The sequence below is a fragment of the Myotis nattereri genome, assembly GCF_964212035.1.
Source record: "Myotis nattereri genome assembly, contig: HAP1_SCAFFOLD_310, whole genome shotgun sequence".
Taxonomy (NCBI): domain Eukaryota; kingdom Metazoa; phylum Chordata; class Mammalia; order Chiroptera; family Vespertilionidae; genus Myotis; species Myotis nattereri.
Window position 1 is genome coordinate 1 of NW_027669545.1, and position 26,417 is coordinate 26,417.

The 26,417-nt window shown below is 52.8% G+C and overlaps 2 protein-coding genes across 3 annotated transcripts; one reads left to right on the forward strand and one right to left on the reverse strand.

Annotated features, from left to right (window-relative positions):
• The first annotated feature begins 7,253 nt into the window (after nt 1-7,253).
• LOC308512608 (Purkinje cell protein 4-like protein 1) lies at nt 7,254-18,668 on the forward strand. 2 transcript variants are annotated; one of them, XR_013995478.1, is made up of 4 exons: nt 7,264-7,497; nt 16,663-16,717; nt 17,232-17,532; nt 17,714-18,668. XR_013995478.1 is itself a non-coding variant. In XM_081115516.1 (3 exons), exons 1-3 carry the CDS (start codon nt 7,489-7,491, stop codon nt 17,375-17,377), a joined length of 210 nt encoding a protein of 69 aa, XP_080971642.1. In that variant the 5' UTR covers nt 7,254-7,488; the 3' UTR covers nt 17,378-18,668. The 2 variants fall into 2 exon arrangements, 1 of the variants encoding a protein (XP_080971642.1); XM_081115516.1 differs by having other exon boundaries at nt 7,254-7,497; nt 17,232-18,668.
• Nucleotides 18,669-19,970: 1,302 nt separating this feature from the next.
• Nucleotides 19,971-24,488, reverse strand: LOC308512609 (myelin protein P0). Its single transcript, XM_081115517.1, has 6 exons — nt 24,416-24,488; nt 21,993-22,159; nt 21,592-21,805; nt 21,336-21,471; nt 21,194-21,251; nt 19,971-21,123 (listed from the first exon to the last, which is right to left on the reverse strand). The coding sequence occupies exons 1-6, from the start codon at nt 24,480-24,482 to the stop codon at nt 21,022-21,024; spliced, it is 744 nt and encodes a 247-aa protein (XP_080971643.1). The 5' UTR covers nt 24,483-24,488; the 3' UTR covers nt 19,971-21,021.
• Between the last annotated feature and the right edge of the window lie 1,929 nt (nt 24,489-26,417).

The window sequence follows — 26,417 nt, forward strand, 5'->3', positions numbered from 1 at the left end:
CACCAGGGCTGCTGATCAGCCCCGCCTTTCTGATCAGGCCCCATTGATAGGCCCAGAGATTCTGACTGGCGTAGAAACGGACCAATCAGAACCAAATCTGGGTCAACTGTGAGGAGCCAATGGCTGCCTATGAGGTGGAGCTTTTGATGCTGACTGGCATAGAAACTGACCAATCAGAACCAAATTGGCTGGCAGAAGAGGGCAGTTGGGAAGGAGATCAGGCAGGCAGGGGAGAGCAGTTAGGGGCGAGATCTGGCTGGCAGAGGAGGGCAGTTGGGGGTGAGATCAGGCCAGCAGGGGAGGGCAGTTAGGGGCAATCACGCGGGCAGGCAGAGAGGTTAGGGGTGATCAGGCAGGCAGGCAGAGGGGTTAAGAGCAATCAGGCAGGCAGGCAGGTTAGGAGCAGCAGTCCCAGATTGTGAGAGGGGTGTTGAACATCCCCCGAGGGGTCCCCGATTATAGTGGGTGCAGGCTGGGCTGAGAGAACCCCCCCCCCCTTGCACAAATTTTGTGCACCGGGCCTCTAGTATAGGATAAGTTACTGTTGTAGTGTACTTGGGCATTTTTTGGTGTGTGTGTGTGTTTTAATCCTCACCCGAGGATATTTTTCCATTGATTTTTAGGGAGAGTGGAAGAAAAAGGGAAAGACAGAGAGAAATATCAATGTGAGAGAAACACATCAATTGGTTGACTCCTGCCCACGCTCGTGCTGGGAAGGAACCTGTAATTGAGGTACATGCTCTTGACCAGAATCAAACCCAGGACCCTTCAGTCGGCAGACTAATTCTCTATCCACTGAGTCAAACCAGCTAAGGCTGTCCTTGGGCACTTAATTACCTGTGCCAGAGGTGGGAAGTTTATGCCTGTGAGCCAAATCTGGTCTGTGGCCTTTGAGCTAATAATGTTTTTTTGGTTTTTTTAAAAAATATATTTTATTGATTTTTTACAGAGAGGAAGGGAGAGGGATAGAGAGTTAGAAACATCGATCAGCTGCCTCCTGCACAGTCCCTACTGAGTATGTGCCCGCAACCAAGGTACATGCCCTTGACTGGAATTGAACCTGGGACCCTTGAGTCCACAGGCCAACGCTCCATCCATTGAGCCAAACCGGTTAGGGCTAATAATGTTTTTTAAATTAAAATTTTAAAAGAAGAAAAAGAATATTTCATAGTATATGACAATTATATGAAATTCATGCTTTAGTGTCCACAGATAAAGTATTATTAAAATATAGCCCCACCTATGGGTTTACATATTGCCTATGCTTTCAAACTATAAAGAGAGACTTGGAGTTTCAACAGAGACCATCAGCCATTCACTCTCTGGCTGCTACAGAAAAAGCTTGCAGACCTCTGGTCTAGGATCTCAAACTCCCTTTATCATCTTGCACAGCTGGTTAAGAACGGTGGAGAGGTCTGTTTCACAGTCTTTCCCATGCCACTTAGCCATTCCTTAGGAAGGTGGGGGATACCAGAAGGGTAGGCTGCAGAGGCTTTGTAGGAGACCTGTTGGGGTCCAGCCCCAGCAGGTCCAGGGGTTCCCAAAGGTGTGGACGGAGTCGGCGAAGAAGGAATCACACGGAGACAGCGTTCAGTTGATCAGCATAGCAAGGTTCTTTAGCCAGGCTCTATATTTATTGTTCTGTTACATCTGTATTTATACCAGTTGATTTTAATCCTATCCATTCTATTCCAAAGGTTAGGGCGTTTGTTAATCTAGTTCTGTTGAATTTAATCCTGTATAGGTTAATCTCTGTGTTCCATTATAAGGGCTATTCCAAGGTCACTGCTCTACTGCTAAGCTACAAGGAAGTGACAGAAGGAGTTTATCCTGCCCAGTAAAGGTTATGTCCTCCCAGCCTCTGCTTGCCTTCCCTGGGACTGCCCTGTATCGGTGAGTCTCCAGGGGTATAGGCTTTGGTGCTTTCCCTGGTGGGCAGACCCCTGGGGATGTGGGCCCAACACGTCCCAAATTTATTGCCAACAGTCTTAGTCCAAGTTCTTCATTAGTGCATGGTATTTCTGTAACACTAGGGGGTTTCACTGATTTATTCTCTTCCTTGGTCCCGTTAATCCCTAACTCCAGGGAAAAAATCCCCACCTGGGGAAACAACCTTTCTCAGAGAGGTGACCTTGGTTAAAACACATAGCGCTAAGAAGGGGAGCAAACATATTAAGAACAGTATGCCATATATGCCAGGTCCCTTGAAACACATGCTGTGCAGATGTTTCTTCCCTGCAGCGACTGTGTCAAGCAGCAAGGATGGACCGGCTTCTAGAAGAGACCCCAGCTTAGAAACTTAGTCACTTGGGCACCTGGATTCCCATGGGAAAGTGAGGCCGGGTCGCAGGTGGATGGGGAAGGACGAGGTCTTTTTTCCATCTTCTCGGTTTCTGGCCTGGCAGAGAAAATGTGCACACACAGAGGGTGGAGCTAGAGAAGGTACTTGAGATCTTACTGACGCTGCTGTGGAGAGATCAGTGGTTGTGGCTGAAAGAGGCTCGGCGGTAAAGGACTCAGGAAAGAATCTGCCAAGAGGGTGTCGGGTGAAAGTGTGCGGCTTTGGCTGGCGAAGAGGCTCAACAATGCCTGGGAGTGGCACAGGCCAGAGAATTGGCAGGACTTCCTTAGAGCTGGAAGGACAGCTAGATATTCAGATAAACAGGAACAGCCGTTAAAGTTATTAGAAAGACCATGACGTTTGCCTAGGCATTCTATTTCTTTTAATCTTGCTCTAGTCATATTTTCTTAAAACTTATACAACACAGTAATTATTTAGTAAAGCCCCATCTTGTTTTTAATTTATCTTTATTGTTGAAAGTATTACAGATGTTCCCCATCCCCTCCACTCGGCTCCCTCCTCCTCCCTAAAGCTCCATCTTATTAAAAAAATGATCTCCATAGGTTGGACTGTGGGATTCATCTTTCACACCTGGTCCCTACACCTGGGCAGAGTCCACGTGGCTAGTGTTGGTCCTCAAACATGGACCACGAAATGGGCTGCTACCTGAACTGCTGAAAGAAACAAGCAAGACTCTAGGGCAGCGATGGCGAACCTTTTGAGCTCGGCGTGTCAAAATTTTGAAAAACCCTAACTTAACTCTGGTGCCATGTCACATATAGAAATTTCATAATTTTTTTTTAATATTTGCAACCATAGTAAAAAAAAGATTTATATTTTTGATATTTATTTTATATATTTAAATGCCATTTAACAAAGAAAAATCAACCAAAACATATGTATAAAGTGAACAAAAACAGAAAAACAATGTACACTTAGGAAAAAATAATAATAAAAACAATGATAATCAAATGGTACGGAAACTAGAAATTAGTGGCTTTTTTGGTGCTTAGGTTTGTCTGCTAATCCTTCGATTGCAGGTTCATACTTGGCGCACTTCAAGGCCAAGCAAGCGCCACTAACTTCATCTGTTAGCGGTTTCTTTTGCTCGTTTTAATATTATTTAATGCTGAGAACAAAGTCTCACAAAAATATGTTGATGAAAAAATTGTTAGCAAAGCCATCGCTAGATTTTTTTTATGTCCCTAAAAGTGTCAGGTACTCTGTTCCAAGCTCTCAAAATTTCTTGTTTGTAGTTGCACTCTTCTTCATTATTCAAACGATTTCGTTCCAGATTTTCAAGTTTCGACCTTAAGTCGACAAACGCATGAGTCCAAATGCTACCTTGAAAATATGCAAGTTGCGCCCTGACTGGTTTGGCTCAGTGGATAGAGCGTTGGCCTGCTGAAGGGTCCCAGGTTCAATTCCGGTCAAGGGCATGTACCTGGGTTGCGGGCACATCCCCGGTAGGAGCTGTGCAGGAGGCAGCTGATCGATGTTTCTCTCTCATCGATGTTTCGGGCTCTCTATCCCTCTCCCTTCACCTCTGGAAAAAAAATCAAATATGTTTAAGGAAAAAAAAAGAAAATCTGCAAGTTGCATCTCTAAATCAATTTGCATCCATTGGAAATGCTTTAATTCCAAAGTACTGTAAACAACTACACCCGGATACTTAATTATTTTAATGGTCTGTTCTAGGCTTCTAAATTGGTCGAATCTTTCCTGAACTGTTGAAATAACAGTTTACTATATCCTGGTACATAAGTACGGACCCCATTACACTCGTGGTAGTGGCCTTCTCGAAATACTTTTTATCCGAGGAAAATACTTAGAAGTTTTAGTTTCAATGTCTCGCTTGAAAATTTTAAGTTTACTTTCAAAGATTTGATGTATCCAAACATAACGTCAGTACTTTTTCCAAAACCTTGTAATTTTCAGTTCAGTTCATGCATATGAACAGAGAGATCTGTAAAAATCATCAGATTGCTGACCCACTTATGGTCATTGATCCGAGGAAAGTTTTCCAGGTCCTTCTTCTCAATAAATACCGTAATTTCTTCAAAGCACTCCACAAATCGCTCAAGTACTTTACCTCGACTCAGCCATCTCACATTATTGAACATCAGCAGTCCACTGTAGGTTGAATCAACTTCCTGTAAAAGTGCAGAAAATTCTCGCTTGTGAAGGGGCCGAGAAGCTATAAAATTCACAAATTTTGTTACAACTGACATTAAATCATTCAATTCTGAGAATCCTGATTTGGCACACAACACCTCCTGATGGATAATGCAATGAAAAGGTACAAGTGGATGTCTAATAGCTTCCATAAACAATTTCAGGAATCCCACATTTCCCCCCACCATATATGGTGCCCCATCTGTCGTGACTGACACAATTTTAGAGATATTAATGTTTGGTTACTGAATGTTTTTATAACAACCTTACATATTTCGTTTCCTGATGTACTTATTGGCACTGATTCTAACTTTATCAACTCTTCTCTCCTTGTGAGACCATCAGAATATCTAGCAATAATGGCCAACCGAGCATTTGATGTGACATCAGTAGTTTCATCAAGAGAAACCGAAAAATATTTACAACTATTTAAGTCTTTTTTTAATTGATGTTGTACGTTTTTGTTAAGATCTGGTATTCTGTCTTTGATAGTATTTTTACTGAGTGGTAACTGAGAAATTCTTTTAATAATATCATCTTTATTTTTCATATCGTGAAATAGAGCTGGTGCACATCTTAAAAATGTTTCCTTAATAAATTCTGTCACTGAGGGCTTTTCCATGCTGAGCTATGGAGTGAGCAATACAGTAACTTGCTGATGTTAAATTTGTAGAGCATCTTACAAATATAATGATGGAATTTGATTGACTTTTATAGAGGTGTAGCTGCCTAGAAGTGTATTCCTTCCTTTCATCGATACTTTTTTTCAAGAGCTGATAATGATTAGTTTCAAAATGTCTCTTTACATTCCACGTTCTGCTTACTACCGTTTCATTACACAGTATGCTTAATGATCTGTTGTTTCTGTCGACAATCCCGTACATCTCAGTCCATATGTCTTGAAAGGGTCGGCGACTGCTACTTCCACTTCCTTTATCATTCAATCTTGCTTTTTAATTTTTTGATTCTCCATCACAAGGCTGCAAAAATAAATAAATATAAATCACGGCGTTTTTTATAAAAGGTTGATAGGTTTCTTACCTATTAACTTTTTGCAGCGTTATTGCACTGACTCCTGGTGCAAAACAATTCAAAGATAGTATGTATAACCAACAAGTATATGGTGCTGTAATCAATTATCCCACACGCAGAATGTCTTGTCGAGCACTGTTGCACTGTATATCTTTTTCTTCTTCTAACCCTCCCACTCCTGTCTCCTAACATGGCGATCAAGTGCGTCCGTTTGCCGAATGCACCTGAACGCACGGGAAGCTTACCCGAGGCACATGTTGACAATAACGAGGCCGTTTCCAGAATTGGGCATTTTGTCACTTGAGTAAAAATAAAATGTCATAAGTAAAGAATAATCTCTTTATAGTGCAATTCTTAACCTTTTTATATTAATGTCAATATTGGAACAATGTATCTTGGATGTTTTCACTATGTATCTTTGCTACGCAACACGGATGTACATGTTTACATCCTGTTTTAGAATTGCATTATTGATCATGAGTAACGTGAGTAATAATATTACTCGAGTGATGCCCAACTCTGGCCGTTGCGAGAGAAAAATATTTGAATTATGCAATTTTTTGTCTCTGTCGTTGCGTGTCACCCAAGATGAGTTCGCGTGTCACCTCTGACATACGTGTCATAGGTTCGCCATCAATGCTCTAGGGCATGGAACTTGCATATTGAAAACTTAAATTTTTTTTTTTTATTGATTTCAGAGAGGAAGGGAGAGGGAGAGGGAGAAACATCAATGATGAGAGAGAACCATTGATTGGCTGCCTCCTGCACGCCCCCCACTGGCGATGGAGCCCGCAACCCAGGCATGTGCCCTGACCCGGAATCGAACAATCCTTTATTGTTTCCCGCATCCCAAGCATCCTTTTGCTTTCTTTCCTGCGTTTCCTTCTGTGCTATCTCAAACCCAGGACCCTTCAGTCCGCAGGCTGAGGCTCTATTCACTGAGCCAAACCAGCCAGGGCTTGAAAGCTATTTTAATGGCAACAATAGGTGCAAGGCCATGGTCTCTCTCTCTCTCTCTCTCTCTCTCTCTCTCTCTCTCTCTCTCTTCACCAGCATGCCTGGCACAATGGAGGGCACCTTGTCATGTTGGAATCGAACGAATAAGCTTTTGGGAGGAGCTCATTAACCTTGTTGGAGAGGTTTGTCTGTTTTTCATTGTGTGGGATGTAGCATTGATGAGCCCTAAATGTCTTTCAACTCCCAGGATCTACGATCTTCCAACTCAAACAGGCACTTGGCCATTGCCCTGTTCCTTGCCAGAGTACTGTCCACTTGCCCGCCTCCCTCCGCCTCTCGGTTGGTCCGTCCCTTTCCTTAGTCCCCCCGGGCGCCTTCTCTCATGCAGATTGCTATCCTATCCCTCAATCGGAATCGGCAGTGTCTCTTGCCTTCACCCGCTGCCGTTGTCGTTTCCCGCTATCCTCTTGCCTTCCTCCCAGCGTTTCCTGCTGCGCTTCCTCAGACCCACACGCGGCTGCCCCCGCCGCTGCCCGGTCTGTCCCCCGCTCCCTCCTCCTCGGCTCGGCCGCGCCTTCCCGGCTCTGCCGCGGCGGTGCCCCTCCTTCCCGCGCTCCGACTGCCGGCCCCAGTCGGAGCTCGGAGACCTCTGAGCCTGCCTCCATTGGCTGCAAGGGGCTGTCACTCTGCAGCAGGGGCGCATCTATTGGTCGGGCTGGAGGCGGGGCCGGAGCTGCCTACAAAAGGCGGGGCCGAGCGGCGCGAAGCGGGAGGGTACAGGCGGGCTGCGACCTGGCCGCTGACCCAGGCGGCGGGTCCGGCGGGAGCGGGCGGGCGCGGGCGAGGAGCGGAGGCCCCGCACGGACGCTCCTCGCCTCCTGGGCAGCCGTGCCCAGCCCGCAGCCCCCGCCGTCGCCCCAGGCCCACGCCGCGCTGCACGTGCCGCCCGCTCCGTCAGTCCGCCAGTTTGTCCATCCGCCGAGATGAGCGAGGTGAGCGGCCCAGCGCCGGGGGCTCCCGGGGGGAGACGGGAGGTGCTCCGGTCTGGGGGGTGGGGAAGGGCACGCCGCCCGGCCGCGGAGACGCTCCCCCTCCCGGCTCTGCGAAGGGACTGGAGGGGGGGGAGGCTCTGAGTCCCCGCGCGGGGCCGCCCCCGCATCTGCCCAGACGCTGCCGGGCGCCCCGTCACGGCCCTGACTCCCGCCTCGGCCCGGCTCAGCCCCGAGCCCGCTGGCGTCCGCAGCCCCTGGGGCCTGGCCGGCTGCGGGAGAGGCCCCTCCGCAGAGCTGCCTGCAGCGCTGCTGACATCTTGGGTCCTTTGTGAGGCTCCTCGGCGCCCAGCCAGCCAGACCTGCCCCCAGCAGGTGTCCTCTCCCGCGGAGCACTGCTCGTCGGTGGGGCCATGCGGCCGCGGGAACCTCTCCGTCCCGAGCCCAGGGCCTCCCTTCCCGGATCTGGGCTGGCGGGAGCACCCAGCTGGGGTCTGCAGCCCTTCCCAGCACGGGGTCTCCTCCAGCCCGCTCTGAGCCCGCACCCTTCCCAGCTGTGGCCGTAGGCAGGTCACGCACCTTTCTGCGCTTCCTGCCTTTGATCTGTCAAATGAGGACAGTGCTGGCTGTTCTGATGATTAACTGAGCTCCTACTACAAAGTACTAGACAGCACCTGGCACAGAGCAGGCACTCAGGCTAGCTAGCTATTGTCATTTTCTCCATTAAAAACAATCTTTTAGAGTGTGACAGGAAGCTAGCACAAGGATTCTCCAGGATGCGGTTCGTGAAGGGCCAGCCGCTTGGAGCCTGGGCTCAGTGCAGACCCACCTGCAGGGGGAGCTCTGCTGTCTCCTGAGAAAGCCGGTGTCCAGGGAGCCAGTTAGTGCCAACTGCTCTGTTGTCCTGGTTGCCATGTCCACTGAGCTTCTCCTGGAAAATGCAGCTACTCTGCGGGCTGTAGATGGACTAAGGAAGACTCCAGTCCTTCAGCTGGTTGTGGCTGTGCGTGCGTGCGTGCGTGTGTGTGTGTGTGTGTGTGCGCCCGCGCTCGCTCATGCACCTTTTAAAAAGAAAAGAGCCCTGGCTGGTTTGGCTCAGTGGATAGAGCATCGGCCTGCGGACTGAAAGATCCCGGGTTCAATTCTGCTCAAGGGCACGTGCCCGGGTTGGGTTGCAGGCTTGATGCCCAGTAATTGGGGGGTGCAGGAGGTAGCCGATCAATGTTGCTCTCCCATCACGGATATTTCTATCTCTCTCTCCGTCTCCCTTCCTCTCTGAAATCAATAAAAAATTAAAAATCAATCAATCAATCAATAAAAAGAAAAGAAAAACAGTGGTTCAAATTTTCTTTTCTCTTGATTCTTTCAGCCCTAATATGAGAAGAGGTTTTCTTTGTCCTCTTTTCACTGAGGTCTGGAGCTCAACGCCCCTTCTAGTGTTTCTAAATCTGTGGGTTGCAATTTAAGCCACCCCCTGGGAGTCTGTGATCTGAAGGCCATGTCACCGGAGCTGGTGGTTGGCCTGTGCTTTTCTGGGGACGCGCACAGCCTCCCTGTAGGACGCACTGCAGAGGCTGGCATTAGGGTGGTGTTTGGCAGCGTGACAGAGCTGCCACGTGGCGAGGAAAACAGCGTGGCGGTGTTGACGGGAGAGTGGTCTCGCTCAGCGGCCACACTCAGTAGCCCGGTCAGGAGCTCAGTCAAATGATGAGAGTGGAAGCCTCGGATGGGGACTAGCTGGCAGTGTGTGCAGGGCTGCCCAGCCTCCCAGGCTGCCAGAGTAACTGGCTCTAACTAGCAGTTTACCATAAAGCTGCCTCCTACTCCAGAGCTGAGCCTGGCTTCAGGGATGAGTATTTATAAAATCCAGAAGCAGCCACCTGGGTGCACACAGAGCCCAGCTGTCACTGACCCAGATCCCCAAAGGGCCCTGCTTCCTTAGGGGCCAGAACCCAGCCTGCCTTCCTCCTCTTGTGAAGTGTGATGAACAGCAGAAGTGCTATCCAGAGCCCTGGCCTCCAGGGAGACTCTAAACCACCTCATTCCCCTCTGCCCAGCTGCAGGGCTCTCCTCTCTCAGGCTGGAGTGTGCAGCCCAGGAAGGCCCAGTGCACTCGGACTCTGGTATAAGCTTCACCTCCCCACCTTCTTCTTGCTTCAGAGAAACTGCATGAAACGAGAGGTCTTAGGTTCTCTAAAGATTCCCATTTCAACTGAAGAAGTGGTCTCCAGACTCAAAACAACTAAGAGTGTAGGGATTCTGTTGGGGCTGCTGGGGAGGGTCTCAGCTCTACTTTGCCTTGGTGGCTCTTTGCTGTCCCTCAGCACTGCAGTAGAACCACCCCCTTCCCCCCCCCGTGCATGTGTGTGCGTTCATGTGCTTGTGTGCGTGTGCGCGCGCGTGTGCGTGCGTGCGTGTGTGTGTGTGTGTGTGTGTGTGTGTGTGTGTGCCGCGCTCATGCGCAGAAGGGCTGCGGGGACTCCTCCAGTTTGTCTGCATTCACAGTTGCCGGCAGGACTTGATTGCTGTGAATCGCAATCTGCTTTTACAGTTGAATAACTTTTCTCTGGTTTCAGCGAAGGATGAGAAAGGGAGATGCATTCAGTCCCTGGGGGCTCTTCCCTGTCATCCCTTGTGGTGTGATGTAGCTCAGCTGCTTAAGGCACAATGGCAAGTCCTGTGATCCTGTTGGTTCCTCAGCTGTGAGGAGCTCAGCTGGAGGAATCTGTTGGTCCCGCCTGTTTTGACAGCCAGGGGCTGCAGAAAAGGGAGAGCTTAGAACTGGTATTCCCTCCTTTATTGTTCTGCTGATGTCCGTTTAAATAATCAGAATGGGATCTCACACTTAGGGGATCACACTCTCTTTCCTGTGCTTCTCTGTCTGAGGCTGCATGATGGGAGTTTGCTCAGGGTGACACCACCGATTGGGATGCCTTTCACTGCTGGAAACATCTGTCTTCTGAAGTAAGAGAAACCAGAGCTCAGTCCCCATCCTGGTGTCAGCTTTAGCTGCTTGAGCAGGAGCCTCTGGCTAGTACAAGTGGGTGACTTTGCCACCCTGTGACCTGGGAATACGGACAACTCTTTCCCAGCTGCAGCTGTGATCAGTTCTCTACAGGGCAGGGCCCTGAGGAATGTGGCTGGGGTCCAAACGCACAAACCTGTTGCAACTCCATGTCTGTCTGTGGAGGGTCCTAGCTGATGGGGGGAGGGTGCAGGGGGAGAGGAGGGAGGAGGGTCAGGGCAGTAATCTTCTCTAGGGAGTTATTCTATGAAAGTCTCCCCGTTTTCTTTCTATTTATCTGTAGTTTCAATTTGTCTTTCATTAGTCTATTTTATCTTTGACAAAAATAAATTTAACTTTGCAATCATTCTTCAGGGTAGAAATACAGGTATGTCTTTTACCAAGAAAATCTCAAATAATATATCAAAATACTTTAGTGATATTTTAGATTTGTTAAGGAGCCCTGAAATCATCTGGTCCAAACTTCTCATTTTACATATAAACCAACCCAAACATTATCTAAATTTACACAGTACCTGAACCAAGACTAGGGCAGACTGCTGACCTCCCATCCCAAAAGAATTTTCTATAGATTTCTTTATCTCCAGTGAATATAGAATAACTTCATTAACATACAACTTTTAAGGAATATATTATAAATACTTCCTATAGGAAATCTAAGCAGCATGATTTAATAAATGCTGAGCAAGAGGTAGAGAAGGAGAGCAAGCCACACAGAATGGTGTCCATCGGTGGGCACATTTGGTAGGATGCGAGGCAGGGCACCTGCTGTCCTTCCTCACTGGCTGCCTGGCTCCTGTGAAACGGTGTGGTGAGCGTGCCAATGTGGAATAAGCGATAGGAGTGAGCGAAGGGCCGGTGGGGCCCTCCTTCCCCGGTGCTTCGTTTCTGTGCATCATTGTTCCCAGAGGAGCAGAGCCGCGGGGACCAGAAGACAGGCTTTTTCTGAACAGCAGGAAGCATTTGACTTGCAGGTGTCTGCGTAAAGCTAGTGTACCCGGTGACCAAAGGCTGGGCGTGGGGTCCTCCGGCATTTGGCCACTTGACTTCCAGGGAGACCACAGGCTTTGGGGAGAGAAGCCTGGGAGGGGAAGAAGAATGCCCTAGGCTGGCCGAGCAGCAGCAAAAGCCTGCGGGGGTTCCGCTAAGCGCATGATCTACATCCCCCTCCGGACAGACGGCCGCGCAAGGGGCTCCCTTTCCCCGGAATGACTGAGCCAAGTCAGAGGCGGATCCAAAACCACTTCTTCAGAGACCTGGATCGCTGCAGGCGCCTCTAGACAAGGCCCCAAACCTCGCCCTTCTCACATCTCTCCCTGAAGCCTGACTGTTGCTTCAGTGGGCCTGGGGGGGGGGTGCTGGCCCCCGAGGTTCCCCACCCCCACCGCTGGCTGTGGTCCTTGGTGCTGCCTCCCTCCCGCGCTGAGCCCTCCAGCTGAGTGCTTTCAGGGGGCGGGGGATCCGTGCGTCTGTGTGGGACGTCAGGGCGGGTGGGATGCGCCTGAAGATTACAGTCGGGGAGCGGCTTTGGCACCACTCCCCGCCCCCCTCCCCCCCCCCCCCCCCCCCCCCGGGCCACGCTGTGCGCAGAGCACCGCAAATAACCGCTCATTACCCTGCCCCAGGCCCTGCTGGGGACGCAAGGGCTGTTGACTCACTGCCTCCCTGGGCCAGCAAGGCTGAGGGACCTGCCTCTGACGCCAGGGCACAGGGTGCGGTGGCTGAGGGCAGAGGGACAGAGGGACAGACCGGGGGCTGGGTCTGCAGTCCTCATAGGAGGCATCTGAGACAGGTATTTGGGTTTTATTCCATGTATTTGGAGAAGAATGTGCACTCATTCTGTTTCTGTTCTGACCTGAGGGTGACCTTGAGCGAGCCTCTGGAGGTGGCGGACGCAGGCTGTGCAGGCGGAGGCGGGCCTGGCCCCAGCAGTGCTCCGGGCGCCAGCGCCCAGGCCTCTCTGGGTCCTTTGGCTGTGACCTTCACTTAACATGGGGGAGAATATGTCAGCAGGACAGAGGGCCCCTGCTGGGGGCAGGGAGGCAAAGTCTCCTCGTCTCCACTTGGAAGCAATAACTTCTGTCTCCCTTCACCTTCTGCCTCTAAGCAAGCAGGGAGCTTACAAAGGCAAAAAGGGGTCTGTGGGCTCGTGTTTAGGATTTTTAGAATTCAGGCTCTTTTTACGTTGCCCTGCCCTGGGCTGTGGGACGGGATTCTGAGCATCTGTTCATCTGGACAGAGCGATTCTGGCAGCGCTGCTGGACTGTGTGTGTGACGCGTTTTCATGGCACGGCCATCGAGCTGTTCCGTGCAGAGCAGGGCCCTGCTGTACGGTGGGGCGACGTGCTGCCTCGTCCTGTCTGCTGCTGCTGCCAACGCCCGCTGACCCCCCTTAAAGAGTACCACTGGCTCAGGAGGGGGAAGCTGGGTGGGTCACCTTTCCCCAGGTTAGTTCTGACTTGCTGCTTGGAGCAGAGGGGGTGACACTATCTTGCCTCTCCTGCCGACAGTGGTTGCTGAGGCAACACCATTAAAAATATCGGAGCCAGCCCGTAGCCGGTGTGGCTCAGTGGATAGAGCGTCAGCCTGCGGACTCCAGGGTCCCAGGTTCGATTCTCGTCAAGGGCATGTACCTTGGTTGCAGGCACATCCACAGTGGAGAGTGTGCAGGAGGCAGCTGATCGATGTTTCTCTCTCATCGATGTTTCTAACTCTCTATCCCTCTCCCTTCCTCTCTGTAAAAAATCAATAAAATATATATACATATATTTTAAAAATAACGGAGACCAAGAGAGTCGGAGGCACAGCTGGAGGAGCGGCAGGACCAGTGGGCTAGAGTGACGGGCGCCTGTTCACCAGCAGTGGCAACAGGGAAACAACACCTAAATCAGCCGTGGGCAAACTACGGCCCTCCGGCCGGCCGTTTGAAATGAATAAAACTAAAAAAAAAAAAAAAAAAAAAAAGACCGTACCCTTTTATGTAATGATGTTTACTTTGAATTTATATTAGTTCACACAAACACTCCATCCATGCTTTTGTTCCGGCCCTCCGGTCCAGTTTAAGAGCCCATTGTGGCCCTCGAGTCAAAAAGTTTGCCCACCTCTGACCTAAAACCTCTGCTCTGACTGTGCAGGTGCTTTGCCAAGACAATACTGACAAACTATCCTGAGGCAGGGGTGGACAGACCATCTTTATCATACAAAGGTGAATGGCACAACTTGGTCAGGAGAGATGGTTTAAGTGCTCGGAGGGCATTGTGGGTAACTGGGGTTTCTTCTCTTTAAAGCACTCTTTTCTGACCTCCCGGTGACCTCTAACATGTAAGCCTGATGGAGCTGTGAACCCTTGGGGGCCAGAGAGTAGCTGTGTCATGGCTCCATGCAGGGTCAGTGATCTCAGGAGAGACTCAGGAAGGGGCCTGGCTGGGTGGGCAGAGGAAGAAGGCTGGCCTGTGGGGTTCAGTCGGACACACTTTCCTGCTTAGCGGGGTCTCACGGTTAGCTGACGTGGGAAGGGAAGTAGAGCTGAAGAGAGGGGAGGTGTCTAGAGGGGCTGTGGTGAGAGAAAAGAACGGATGGATTAAGGGAACAGGCTCAGAGTCCAACAGAAGAAAACGGTTAAAGCAAGGACTAGAGTCAGGGATGTGCTGGCAATAGAGTGTTGGATTGAAGTCAGAGATCATGGGACTATGGAATGTGCCTCTCTGTCCCCCATGAACCCACCACACCCAGGGTTTGCTCCCACCTACCCCGCACCTTCTCTTGTCAGTGTTCCATGATCTCCGCAGCAAGCCCAGTGGTCAGTGCTCAGCACTCCTTGCAGCACAGGCCTGCAGGTGGGGCAGCCCTCCTTTCCTGGACGTGTCTGCTTCTCGTGGTTTCTGAGCTCCTGCAGACTCCTGGCTTTCCTCCCACCTGACGTCTTTTCCATTTTCTTTATTGATTTTTCCTCATTTCTGTAACCCAGGGGTCCTCAAACTATGGCCCGGGGGCCACGTGCAAATACAAATATTGTATTTGTTCCTGTTTTGTTTTTTTTTACTTCAAAATAAGATATGTGCAGTGTGCATAGGAATTTGTTCATAGTTTTTTTAAAAACTATAGTCCGGCCCCCCAACGGTCTGAGGGACAGTGAACTGGCCCCCTGTTTAAAAAGTTTGAGGACCCCTGGTGTAACCTCTAATCACTAAATACTCCAGGACTTGACCCTTTTCTCTTCTCTGTCTGCTCTATTTGAACTCACCCCGGGTGGTTCACCCAACCTCCTGGCTTTAAACGCCATCCACGTGTGAATGGCTGCTCATTTCTCTCTGCAGGGCAGACGCTTCTCTCTACCTCGCCTCCAACACCAGCTGCTTATAACAGCCTCTCCTCTCGGAGAGTTAGTGGGCATCTCAGATTGCCCAAGAGAAGCTCCTGACCCTCAGTCTCCTCCTGGGGCTCCTCCATCTTGGGAAATGGCAACTCCATTTTTTAAAGTTCCTCAGGCCAAATGACATTCTTTGGATGTCATCCTTGACTCCTCTCTCGCAATGTCTCTTATCCAATCAATTAATCAACCAATTACATTACTCATAGCTTGAAAATATACCCAGAATCAAACCACTGCTCATCTCCAGTGCCACCGCGCTGACCCAGGCTGATCACCCTGCTAGTGTTCTGCTTCCTCTCCTGGGCCCCTTTTATGCCAACTGCACGTCATCCCCTCTCACTTGTAGTGAAAGTAAACTCCTTAGAAAGACTCGTAACGTCCCCTCACACAGGCTAGCCACCCCCTCCCCCGCCCGGACCCCCAGGCCCCTGAGAGCTCTTGCCTGGACACCACACCCTGACCCTTCTCTCCTTCAGCCCTTGCTGGCCGCCGGCCCTCAGGCGCTGCCTGAGCACTTGGTGTGGAGCCGTAGTTCCCCACGTCCACCCGCACCCCTACCTCCCTTCCTTGCCTTTCTCTGTAGCACTTAGCACCACTGACATAATACCCGTGTTGTTTGTTTTTATTAATTTTAGGGAGAGAGAAACATTGATGTGAGAAACATCCCATCAATCAGTGCCTCCCAATTGCACCCCAACTGGGGATCACCGTAACCTGGGCATGAGCCCTGACCAGGAATCAACCCTGTGACCTTTCGGTGCGCAGGGTGACCTCCAACCAGCCGAGCCGCCCGGCCAGGGGCTGTTTTATTTATTTATTTATTTATTATTTTTTTTAAAAAATATATTTTATTGATTTTTTACAGAGAGGAAAGGAGAGAGATAGAGAGTCAGAAACATCGATGAGAGAGAAACATCGATCAGCTGCCTCCTGCACATCTCCCACTGGGGATGTGCCCACAACCCAGGCACATGCCCTTGACCAGAATCGAACCTGGGACCCTTCAGTCCACAGGCTGACGCTCTATCCACTGAGCCAAACCGGTTTTGGCTACTTATTTATTTTTAAATCTATTTTATTGATTTTTTACAGAGAGGAAGGGAGAGGGCTAGAGAGTTAGAAACATCGATGAGAGAGAAACATTGACCAGCTGCCTCCTGCACACCTCCTACTGGGGATGTGCCCACAACCCAGGTACATGCCCTTGACCGGAATCGAACCTGGGACCCTTCAGTCTACAGGCCGACACTCTATCCACCGAGCCAAACCGGTTTCGGCCCATTTTATTTATTAATCTTCACACTAGGACAGTGATGGCGAACCTTTTGAGCTCGGCGTGTCAGCATTTTGAAAAACCCTAACTTAACACTGGTGCCGTGTCCCATATAGAAATTTTTTAATATTTGCAACCATAGTAAAACAAAGACTTATATTTTTGATTTTTATTTTATGTATTTAAATGCCATTTAACAAAGAAAAATCAACCAAAAAAATGAGTTCACGTGTCACAGGTCCGCCATCACGGGACTAGAATGTAAACGTCACGAGGGCGAGGTTTTTGCTTTGTCCTGTGCAATTTCCCTGACACCGATAAACACCTGTTGAATGGATTCTGATGACTTGCTACCCCTCTGATCTCATACCCACTTTTTCAAAAGACTAGGGAATGCGCCTCGTAATAGGAGGGCTGGGACGTGATGAGGGTGAGTCTGAAGGGGTTGGCACCATAATACTGTCATGAATGACTAATATTCTGATTTTTCTTTCCCAGCTTAACACCAAAACATCCCCAGCAGCCAACCAGGCACCTGGCCCAGAGGAAAAGGGTGAGTGGGCTTGGGCTGGGCAGGTCACAGAGCAGGTGAGTGACACCTGGACATGAAGACGGGCAGGGCTGTAAGTCTGGAGCCCTGAACGCGGATAAGGGAAGAGAGCACTGGGTTGGAGCTACTGTCTCTGTAGGCTTCCTGCCACGTTTCCCCAGGAAGCACACCTCCCAATGTTTACTCTCTGGTTTTAGAAACTGGCTCTGGAGTGGTTGGAGACAGGCCCCAGACAGGAAGGAACTAATCAATAATCCAGCCACGGTCTTCATTGGAAGCTGAGGGACAGCTGGGGAACACGATGAGCTCTGGGGTTGGACTGTAGGTTCGGGAACAAGTGGTGAGAGGCACCTGTGGTCCTGGTGCAGGCACAGCGGAGCTCCCCGGAGCCTGGGTCCCTGCCTCTGGCTCCAGGCGACACTGGGCTTTCTGAGGGCTCGCGGAGGCCACAGGGAGTGGGCCTGGAGGAGGGCTGGGCGGTGCAGGGTTACTCACGCGGGAATCTCACCACCTGCAGGGGAAGCTGGCAATGCCAAGAAGGCCGAGGGGGGGGAGGAGGAAGTGGACATCGACCTGACAGCGCCGGAGACAGAGAAGGCTGCCCTGGCCATTCAGGGCAAGTTCCGGCGATTCCAGAAGAGGAAAAAGGACCCCAGCTCCTGAGTGCCAGCCTCGCCCTCCCCACTCCACACTCCGCAGCTCTGGCTTCCACGCGCCTTGTCTCTGTCCGTCTATCCCGGGTGGGGACCGTCTGGCCCTCGGGCTGTACGAGGTCCACAAAATCATTTATTTGGTCTGGCCCTGCCAAGGCATTATGGGTGAGTTAATTAAATGTTTGATCAAATATAGCAGGCTAATCTTTAAATTGATAGTTTTGTGTGGCTTGTGAATGATGCTTTAATATCCAAATGGCCCACGGCAGAGAGAAGGCTCCTCACCCTGCCAGCCGCTCATTCAGGCCAGTCTGACCCTGACCTGCTATTTTCTGTGGCTCCTCAGGCATCAGAGCAGCAGAGCATGAGGAACAGAGGACGGGGGAGAACTCAGCCGGCAGCCACTTGCCTGAGGGTGGGCCAGCTTCTCCTTGGGCTACGCCTCCTTAACCAGTTCCTCTGCCCGTGAGGTTGAAGTAGAAGAGGCTTTGAGGCTGAGGGCGCCCCCCCCCCCTACAATGTGGGGGGAGGGGAAATCTTCAGAGTCGGGTGCCTGGGGGGATACGCACTGTCTGCCTGTCGTTACAACAGTCCCACTTCAGGTAACATTGCCTCACACGGACAGCAGCTTTCACATCAGTGCCTGCTGAGTAGATGAGTCCCCGGAACGCAGGGGGCTGGGGCGGGGCAGAGGCAGGGGCGTGGGAGCTGGGGGAGACTGGGGAGGAAGGACAGTGAGAGGGAGCTCTGAGGACACAGGCTGCGGCCAGGGAGAGTGCCTGCCCCTAGCCCCACGTCTAGCCTCCCCAGAGGCCACGCAGACCGGGTGACCCCTGGAGCGCCCGCCTGCCCGCCGTGGAGTCGGGGCAGAAGGGAATAGCCACTGGGTGAGGTTTTAGCTGTTTCACAATTATAGAAAAAACAACAGCCCTCCAGTGGAGCATTTAGCCTCTGCTTCCGATTTTTCTTGGGAGGAGTGTGAATGCTGGCCCCAGGGAGGGCAGGTGCCTGAGCGCTTTCTCACTGAAGCCCACCTCCCTGCCGCCTACCTGCCCACACCCTGCTTCACGCCCACACTGCTGCCTCCCACCCCGGCCTGCTGCTCCCCTTCCCTTCCCCTCAGCCGAGGGTGAGGGCACACCCCTTCATCTTGCTCCCTGTCCCACGTGACCTGTCCTAGCTGTCCCTGCTGCTTTGCCCCCCCCCCCCCAACTGTTAAGCAAATGTAGTGGAAGAAGATGACTGGGCCGCACTGAAGACTTTAAACCATGAATTAAATAAAATGATGGCTTTCAAATGAGTTTACATTGTTGAGACTTGAGCTTCGTACCCGGAAACCAGAGCCGCACGCAGGAAGTGAAACCACTTAACAGCTGTGAGCAGGGGCCAGGCAGGCTGTGCCTCCGCCGGGCTGGGAGGATGGAGCTGGGCACAGGGAGCCCCTGTCACTGCGCCTGCTCCTGTCCCCCCCCCCCCCCCCCCGTCCCTGGAGGGGCGGGGAGAGCAGGGCTCCTGCGGACGAGGCTCCGTGGGCTCGGGGCTGGGGAAGGCAGAGGGGGTCTGTCACCAGCCCCTCCGCAGGCGCCACTGCTCAGGGCCGTCTGGTGCGGAAATGTTTCCCTTTCGCGTTACCCTTGCCCCCATACCCGCGCTAGGGCCAGGGTGTGGCCGCAAACAGGCTCAGTGTGGGGACAGCCTTCTGACCTGAGAGAGGGCTGGGCCTCCTTTGCAGAGCCCGCGCCCCGCTCAGCAGGTCCTGAAACCCGCCTCTCCGCCGCTGCTCATTTCTGCCACCTCTGCGCCCGCAACTCCTCCTGGGCCCTGGAACCCCTTTTCTCTCCTGTCCCCCCAGTTCCTACCGCTGGAGACACACGATCCTGAATACCAATCGCCAGGACTTGCTCGAGCGCCTTATTCTGTGAGTGTAACCTGCTCCTACGGGTCAGCAGAAGAGGCGGTGCTGGAAAGTCCCGGCGAAAGCACGGGCGGTACCGCCCTGTCGGTACCGCCCTGTCGCTCTGATCTCCTGCGGTTTCCCGCTGGCACGGGTGGCGGAGCTGGGTGTGCAGCCCTGAGGAGCAGGGGTGCTGGGGTACGTTCTCAAGCCCAAACTCGGAGAGGATCTTGGCAGGAAGTCAGGCCCCTGAAGGGACAAGGGTCCTGCTTCCCTGACAGCCTGCTGCCAGGGCCTGGGGTCGTTGCCCTCTCCTCCCTCGGCCCCAGCACAGTCAGCTTTCCCACGGGTCTCTCCCATCTCTCCTTCCTGCCTTCAGTCCTTGCAGGGCGCTCCCTTCGGCGCCTCTGCCTCTCTCTGGCCCCTCCCCTGGCTGCGTTTCCATCATTTCGGGAGCTGTTTGCAGTGCGGTGGCCTCCGCAGCCCCGGTCCTCCCTGGGGTCACTCCAGTGAGCTGCTGCCGCCCTTCCCCACCTTCTCTCCAAGCGCCGACTGGGTGTCGGTGAAGGCTGGCAGGTGCCTCGGGAGCCACGTCAGACTGCCCTCCCCGCGCTGGGAGCCGCCCCGCAACCAAGCTCTTCACGGAAACCAGCTGGGGGGGGGGGGGGGCTCTGCCCAGAAGAAGCAACGGAGATGGAGGCAGCAGCTTCTGGAAATGTCAGTGTTTATTAAACATATGAGGACATTTGGGGGTTGAGAAGAAACATACAGAATGTAGAAAAATTCTAAGAATCCCCTGTGGCTGGGAGTGTAGCCTCTTTCCTTTCACCCTAGTTCCCATTTGTTTTCCTCCTTTGTGTTTGGTTGTTTAAAAGCCATTTCTTAAGGCTCATCTGCCCCTTTCCTCAACTCCTGACCTGAGGATCGCTGTCCCTCCTCCTCCAGGACCTCGAGCCCCAGGACAGTGCTCGGAGCGGCCGCCGAGGGTGGGCGTCGGGGGCCCTGCGCCCAGCGCCCTGCGGACTCCCTGAAGGACGTAATGGGGGCGGGGAATCGAAACATCCACATGACGTCATTGGTACTCAGTCATGGGGGTCAGAGCAAGGGCACCGGCAAACCAACCAACAAGCTTGGATTAAAAAAATAAAAGAACCGGAATAAACCCTGCAGGGAGGCTGATCGGCATGACCCGGTGTTAGCTGAGAGCACACAGTAGGGCAGGGCCCCTGACGGAGTGGGGGGAGGGTCAGGGAGGGAAGAGGCAGCGGACAGGTTGGGTGCAGGGGCACGGGTGCAGGTGGCCTGGAGTCGAGGCGCGGGGTAGCAAGGTCCCTTTCTTCTCGGTGCCGGAGGGACAGGCACCAAACACACAGTCCTTGGGGCGGTGCAGGGTAGGATCACGCCCTGGACTCCCAGAAAGCCAGGGGGTGCAGGTGGGGGAGAGTATGACGTGCCTGGGGAATGAATTTTGGAGTGAAACTTACATCTCAGAGGGAAGTGAGGGCAGGGCAGGGCACCTAGAGGGGCAAAGGGAGCCCGGGCCCCGGCTCTGGCAGGGCCTGGGCTGGTCACGGGTCCGAGTCCCGGCCCATCATGTTCTTGAGGGCGTTCTTGAGGCTGGTTCTGCTGGGGGACTTGACTGCGGGCCTGAGCTCCGAGCTCTGCTCGTCCTTGCGAAGCTCCATCTCGATGACCACCACCTGCGCGCCCTGGGGGGCCTCCGCCCCTGCGCCCCGAGCCCCCGCCCCGCCCGCTAACCGCTATTTCTTATCCTTGCGAGACTCCCCCAGCCCCTTGGACTTCTTCTCACTGGCCGCCTTGGTGCTCCTGCTGTGGTCCAGCATGGCGTACAGCACGGGCGTCTGGGGAGGGGCGCAGTCAGTCACCGGCCCGCCCCGCCCGCCCCCGGTCCCGGCCCCGAGCCCCGCTAACCTGCCGGCCGCGCTTGGAGTCCTTCCCAGACTTGTGCAGCTTCCCCTTCTCCATGGCGCTGCGGGGAGACGGGGTGTGGGCGGGGCGCCCCCCTCCCCTGCCCCTCCCTCCCCTCCCTCTCCCCCTCCCCGGGCGCCCCTACCTGAGCCGCCGCCGCAGGGCCGCCTGCCTGCGCAGCCAGCAGTACCGCACCAGGTAGAAGAGCAGCAGCAGCAGCAGCACCGCGCCCAGCACGCCCCCGACGACCGCGCCCAGCACCACCCCGTAGCGCGTGGGCACTGGGAGGGAGGGACAGTGAGAGACCCGCCGGACCTGCCCCCTCCCCTGCGGGCGGGTGACCCCAGCTGCCTCCGCCCGCCTCCCAGGGCCCCAGACCCGTCCTCCGTCTCCTCGCGCACCTTTTTCGAAGACGTAGAGCGTGACCTTCGAGGTCTTGCCCACGATGTCGGGGGGGTTCTTGACGTCACAGGTGAACGTGCCGTTGTCGCTGTAGTCCAGGTTGTGGATGACGATGGAGCCGTCCTTCCAGCGCGGGTCCCCTACCCACTGGATGCGCTCCTTGAAGGTGCCCACCTCGTCGATGTAGGGCTGCCCCTTGGCGAAGTGGAAGATCTGCGGAGCCAGGGCGGGGCGGTTCCAGCCACAGGCGCGGGGCCTGGGCTGGGGCGGGCCAAGGTGGGCCTGCCCCGGCCACGGGGGCTCGTGGCTCATAAAGGACCCCCCGCCCCGCCCGAGTTCTCCTGCCTGTGGCCTCGGAAGCGCCCTCTCCGGTGCAGCCCCAGGGCCCCCCGGCACTCACTGAGATGGCATCGCGGCCCCCCTCGGGCTGGTAGCGCCAGGTGAAGGAGATGTCATCCGAGACCCACTCGCTGGACCAGAAGGAGCAGTGCAGGGTCACTCGGGAGCCGACAGCGCCATGGACCTCCCTGTCCGTGTACACGACAATGGCCTGGGCCAGGGACAGCACTGCAAACAGAGGGGAGGGGTGCTGGGGGCCCCACACGGACACCGAGGGCGAGGGCAGGTCCTGCTCAGGCCAAGTGGGCGGAGGAGAGACTGGGGCAGGAGTGATACAGTCTGAGGCCCAAGTCTCCCGACTCACTGAACAGCAGATTGAAATGCTGTGTTGGTCCCAGCTTGTCAGCGGCCTGAGGGGGGACATGGGCAGTGGCTGTTCCCTGGGGGACAGCCAGGGGCTTGCTTTGTCTGCACGTCTTCCTTTCCCTGAGGCTCAGTTTCCCCAAGCCATCCCTATGATACGGGCTTTACAATTTTTTAAATTTATTACAAATTATACAGGTAACACATATTACATTCTTCTTATAAACTATTCAAGCAATAGAGATAAAGCTAAAGTCTCTCTTGAGGCCCCCCTCAACCAATTCCTTCCCTGTCTGTTATCATTTTTTTAAAATATATTTTTATTGATTTCAGAGATGAAGGGAGAAGGAGACAGAACTGTCAATGATGAGCGAGAATCATTGATTGGCTGCCTCCTGCACGCCTCTACTGGGGGCTAATCCTGCACCCCAGGCTTGTGCCCTGCTGGGAATTGAACCAGGGACACTCAACCACTGAGCAACACCAGCCAGGCTGTTATCAGTTTAATGTGTAGCCTTTTTCTCTGAATCAAATTCAATATAAACTTAATACACTCAAGATATACAGGTACTTATGCTTAAGAATATATGTATATAAAATAATATATGTAGGGGTTTCCATGTTGATTCATAGAGACAATCTTCTTTTTAAAAGCTGCACAGTATTTCTCAGTAGAGCAAAATCAAGTTTTTCTACAGGAAAAAAAAAAAAAAAAGAAGGTAACTAGAAAGTGTTAAGTCTTCTTCCCTGGCTCAATTGTCCTCACTGCTGAATCTCTGGTTGCCATACTGCTGACCCTTGACTGGGAGATCAGGAAGGAAATACCCAGGGGAAGCTGGGTACAGCCCCAAACCCCAAGTCCAGAGCTCAGATGACTGCGTGTGAGCGCTCTGTGGTTCCACCTGCTCACCCTCCTCTTGGCCGTTCTGGGTCAGTGCCACGCCCAAGACTTGCCCACACAAGAAAGGCCATTCCAGGGAATTGCGAGCGTGGGCTGGCCGAGTGGGGGCAATTGTAGACTCTTTTGTTCTAGAAGATGGGGAGCAAGCAGCCAAACAGAGATCCACTGTCTGAGCAATGCCGGGGGCTGATGCCGCCCCCACATGGTCCCGAATCTCCCACCTCAGCATGTAAGACACTGACCCGCCACCTAGGACCCCCGCCTTAGAGCCTTCTTGGGATTCCCAAGAGCAACAAGGAAAGTTATTCACTGGGTGCACCCCCTCTTCTTCCTGTTCTAATGTCCCCCACTGCCCTTCAGCTCTGCTCAGTGAGTGGGGCCGGTGCTGGGACAGAACACTCCCCCTCTCCACGCCTTTCCCCAGCATTTCCTCAGGGGCCCTGAATAGTCCAGTACAGCCCAGAAGAGTCTGGGTTTGGGTTGAGGACCAAGAAGTTGACAGCAGAGAACGTTGGCCATCCCGAGCAGCCCCACCCATTTGCCTGCTGCTCCAGAACAGTTCAGAGAAGAAGGACCCGTTCAATCACCCTGCTTTGACCTTCTCTTGCTCACCCAACATCTACCATGGGGCAAGGAAGGGGTCGATCAACTTATGAAGGAAGACAGCTTTCAATGAACAAAATCCTAGAATCTCATAAACCCTTCCTCCCACTCCTTTCGCCCACATAATAGACAATTGATCCACAGAGAGAAACTGAGGCACCCAGAGGCAAAGGACCCAAGGAGCTGGGACCACAAACCTGGGACCTTTCCTTAGATCACAACCCCTGGATTTTCCCTTCATGGAAACGAAGGGTTGGTACCTCTGTACTAGACCATGAGTAGGAACCAGACTCAGGTGTCTGACCCTGGTCCTAATCTTGCTCTAACATTGCTTCCCCCAGGCCCTCAGCATGGCTCTGGGCCATGTTACCAATTCCCAACCTGGGTCTAGTATGGTCCACCTCAGGGAAGCTCTCTACATTCTCTTTTACCTTCTCCCTTCATAGAATACCTTTATGCCTCCCTCCAAACTATATATTTTTTCTCTGAATAGAATATCCCCTTCCTGATCCTTCTCACTCTTCCTTTAATTGCAGTGGGCAGTACAGGGAAGGCAGTGGGAAGTTTGCAGAGAGAACCTGAGTCCCAGGGCCCCAGGCTGGGGTGGTTCCACTTACCCAATGAGGAGAAGAGCAGTGCGGCCAGGATAGAACTGGGGCTGGACGAGGGAGCCCCAGGAGCCATAGCTGGGGCAGGGTCTGCAGGGTTGGGAGAGTGGGGGACCAGGAACTGAGCGGGGGGTTCCTGGAACCCGCTTAAAATCCCCCAGGGCCCCAGTATGAGGGGGCTGTCCTGAGCCAGTAACCAATTGCAGCCTGGCATGTGCAGTTGAGAGGTGGTGGTAGGGGGCTGACTGCAGGGAGCAGAAGGAGCATTGTGTCCTCTGGGTGGAGGGTGGGGTACACATACCACCCCATACACAGAGGGCTTTGTGTCTGCTGGCCTCCCCCTGCCCTAGGCTGGAATGTCGAGGGTGGTGGTGAGGGAGAGGGACAGAAAAAGGGACACAAACACACTTCTCTGAGGGATGGATGGGCAGGGGGACCTGAATCCTAAGGCCACGAGAAGGGGATTCCTCCCCAGATGCCTGGCCTGAGATGACCCCCTGGGGCCCTGGGAGCTACAGGCAGGTTTCCCAAGAGAACCTGGGAAGCAACGGTCACTGTCTTCCCGACAGTCTTAGGTGGCAGGACAGGCTTCTTGAGATGACCAGGTCCTTTGGGAGCCTTATTTGACCCAACTCCCTTCGTCCTGGGTGATTCTTCCCAGATGGAAGCTGTTCTCCCTGGGAAATATCCAGGGAAGAATCTCCTAACTTCTTCGTCTTTGTCGGGAAGCCCTTCAATGCCGTATGCTGCAGTCGTAGCGTATTTCAATTTAGAACAAGTCAGCAAAACCATACTGTGCTACCTAATGTGAAATGCGGTGTGCAGGCAACAGAGAGAAGAATAAAACTGAAGTCCCCTTCAAGGAGTTCAGGATCTAGTTCGGGAGGGCAGAGGGAAGGGGCAGAGGACAAGCCCATCAACAACGGACCGTATGGACTGTGACTCCTGCCACGGGAGAGTGCGGAGCCATGCGCTGGGCACCCGGAGGCACGCTCAGCTGCACGGGCGGGAGACTGTTACGTGATGGAGATTCAAAAAAGAAGGGTTCCTTAACGAGTGAAGTTCAGGGGACGGGGGAGTCACGTCTGGGAGGCCATATTAGCTGTGGGCCAACCATGAAGGATCCGTGCCATTTTGAAAAAGAGAAATGTACCCAGGTAGTGAGAGTATCTAGGCAGGTAGAACAGCGAAAGCAGAGACAAACGCAACGTGCGTGTGTGCGTGAGTGTGTGTGTGCGCGTGTGCGTGTGTGTGTTGAGAAGGTCTGTGAAGTATTGGGCATATTCAAGGCAGATCTGGGGCCATCCACTTTGACTTGGGGGAACCTGAAGAGGCATCACAGGAAACGAGTCTGTAGGAAAGTTGAAGGTGGTGTTGATGGGCCTTAACATACAGGCTAACGAGGGTGGATTTAATTTACATTCTAAGAATTTTCTGAAGAGTTGGGGTAGTGTTTAAAGTTAATAATGGGAGTGTCTATATGCTCAGAGCTGAGTTTTAAGGCAAACCTGGCCAGGAAATTCATTCGGGTCAGAGCTCTCCTGATTGCTGCCTCCTCTCCTCTCCTCCTGGAACCCTCTGAAAGGATTTTGCTTTCCATGGAACCTCTCACACGCCCATCGGAAATGTTTCCCTCTCTCTGCCCCTGCCTTTCTCACACCCTAAGCCCTGGGTAGGCTCTGCTTCTTCTCCTGCTTATTTTTCTTTAAATATATTCTACTGATTTTTAGAAAAAAATTTTAAATATATATTTTATTGATTTTTTACAGAGAGGAATCGAGAGGGATAGAGAGTTAGAAACATCGACCAGCTGCCACTTGCACACCCCCTACTGGGGATGTGCCCACAACCAAGGTACATGCCCTTGACTGGAATCGAACCTGGGACCCCTCAGTCCGCAGGCCGACGCTCCATCCATTGAGCCACACCGGTTACAGCATCCTGCTTATTTTTAAGATGAGTCCTGGTGTTAAGAGGATTCACTGAATGTTTGGTTTGCATTTCAATGTGA

Excerpts from the sequence above, each read along its gene's own strand:
- LOC308512608 (XM_081115516.1), top strand. Across the intron at positions 16,718-17,231 it reads ACCTGGCCCAGAGGAAAAGG|GGGAAGCTGGCAATGCCAAG; the intron begins GTGAGTGGGCTT and ends CACCACCTGCAG.
- LOC308512609 (XM_081115517.1), bottom strand. The coding sequence starts at position 24,482 with ATGGCTCCTGGGGCTCCCTCGTCCAGCCCCAGTTCTATCCTGGCCGCA. Across the intron at positions 21,806-21,992 it reads GGGGCCGCGATGCCATCTCA|ATCTTCCACTTCGCCAAGGG; the intron begins GTGAGTGCCGGG and ends CTGGCTCCGCAG. Across the intron at positions 21,124-21,193 it reads ACTCCAAGCGCGGCCGGCAG|ACGCCCGTGCTGTACGCCAT; the intron begins GTTAGCGGGGCT and ends GCCCCTCCCCAG.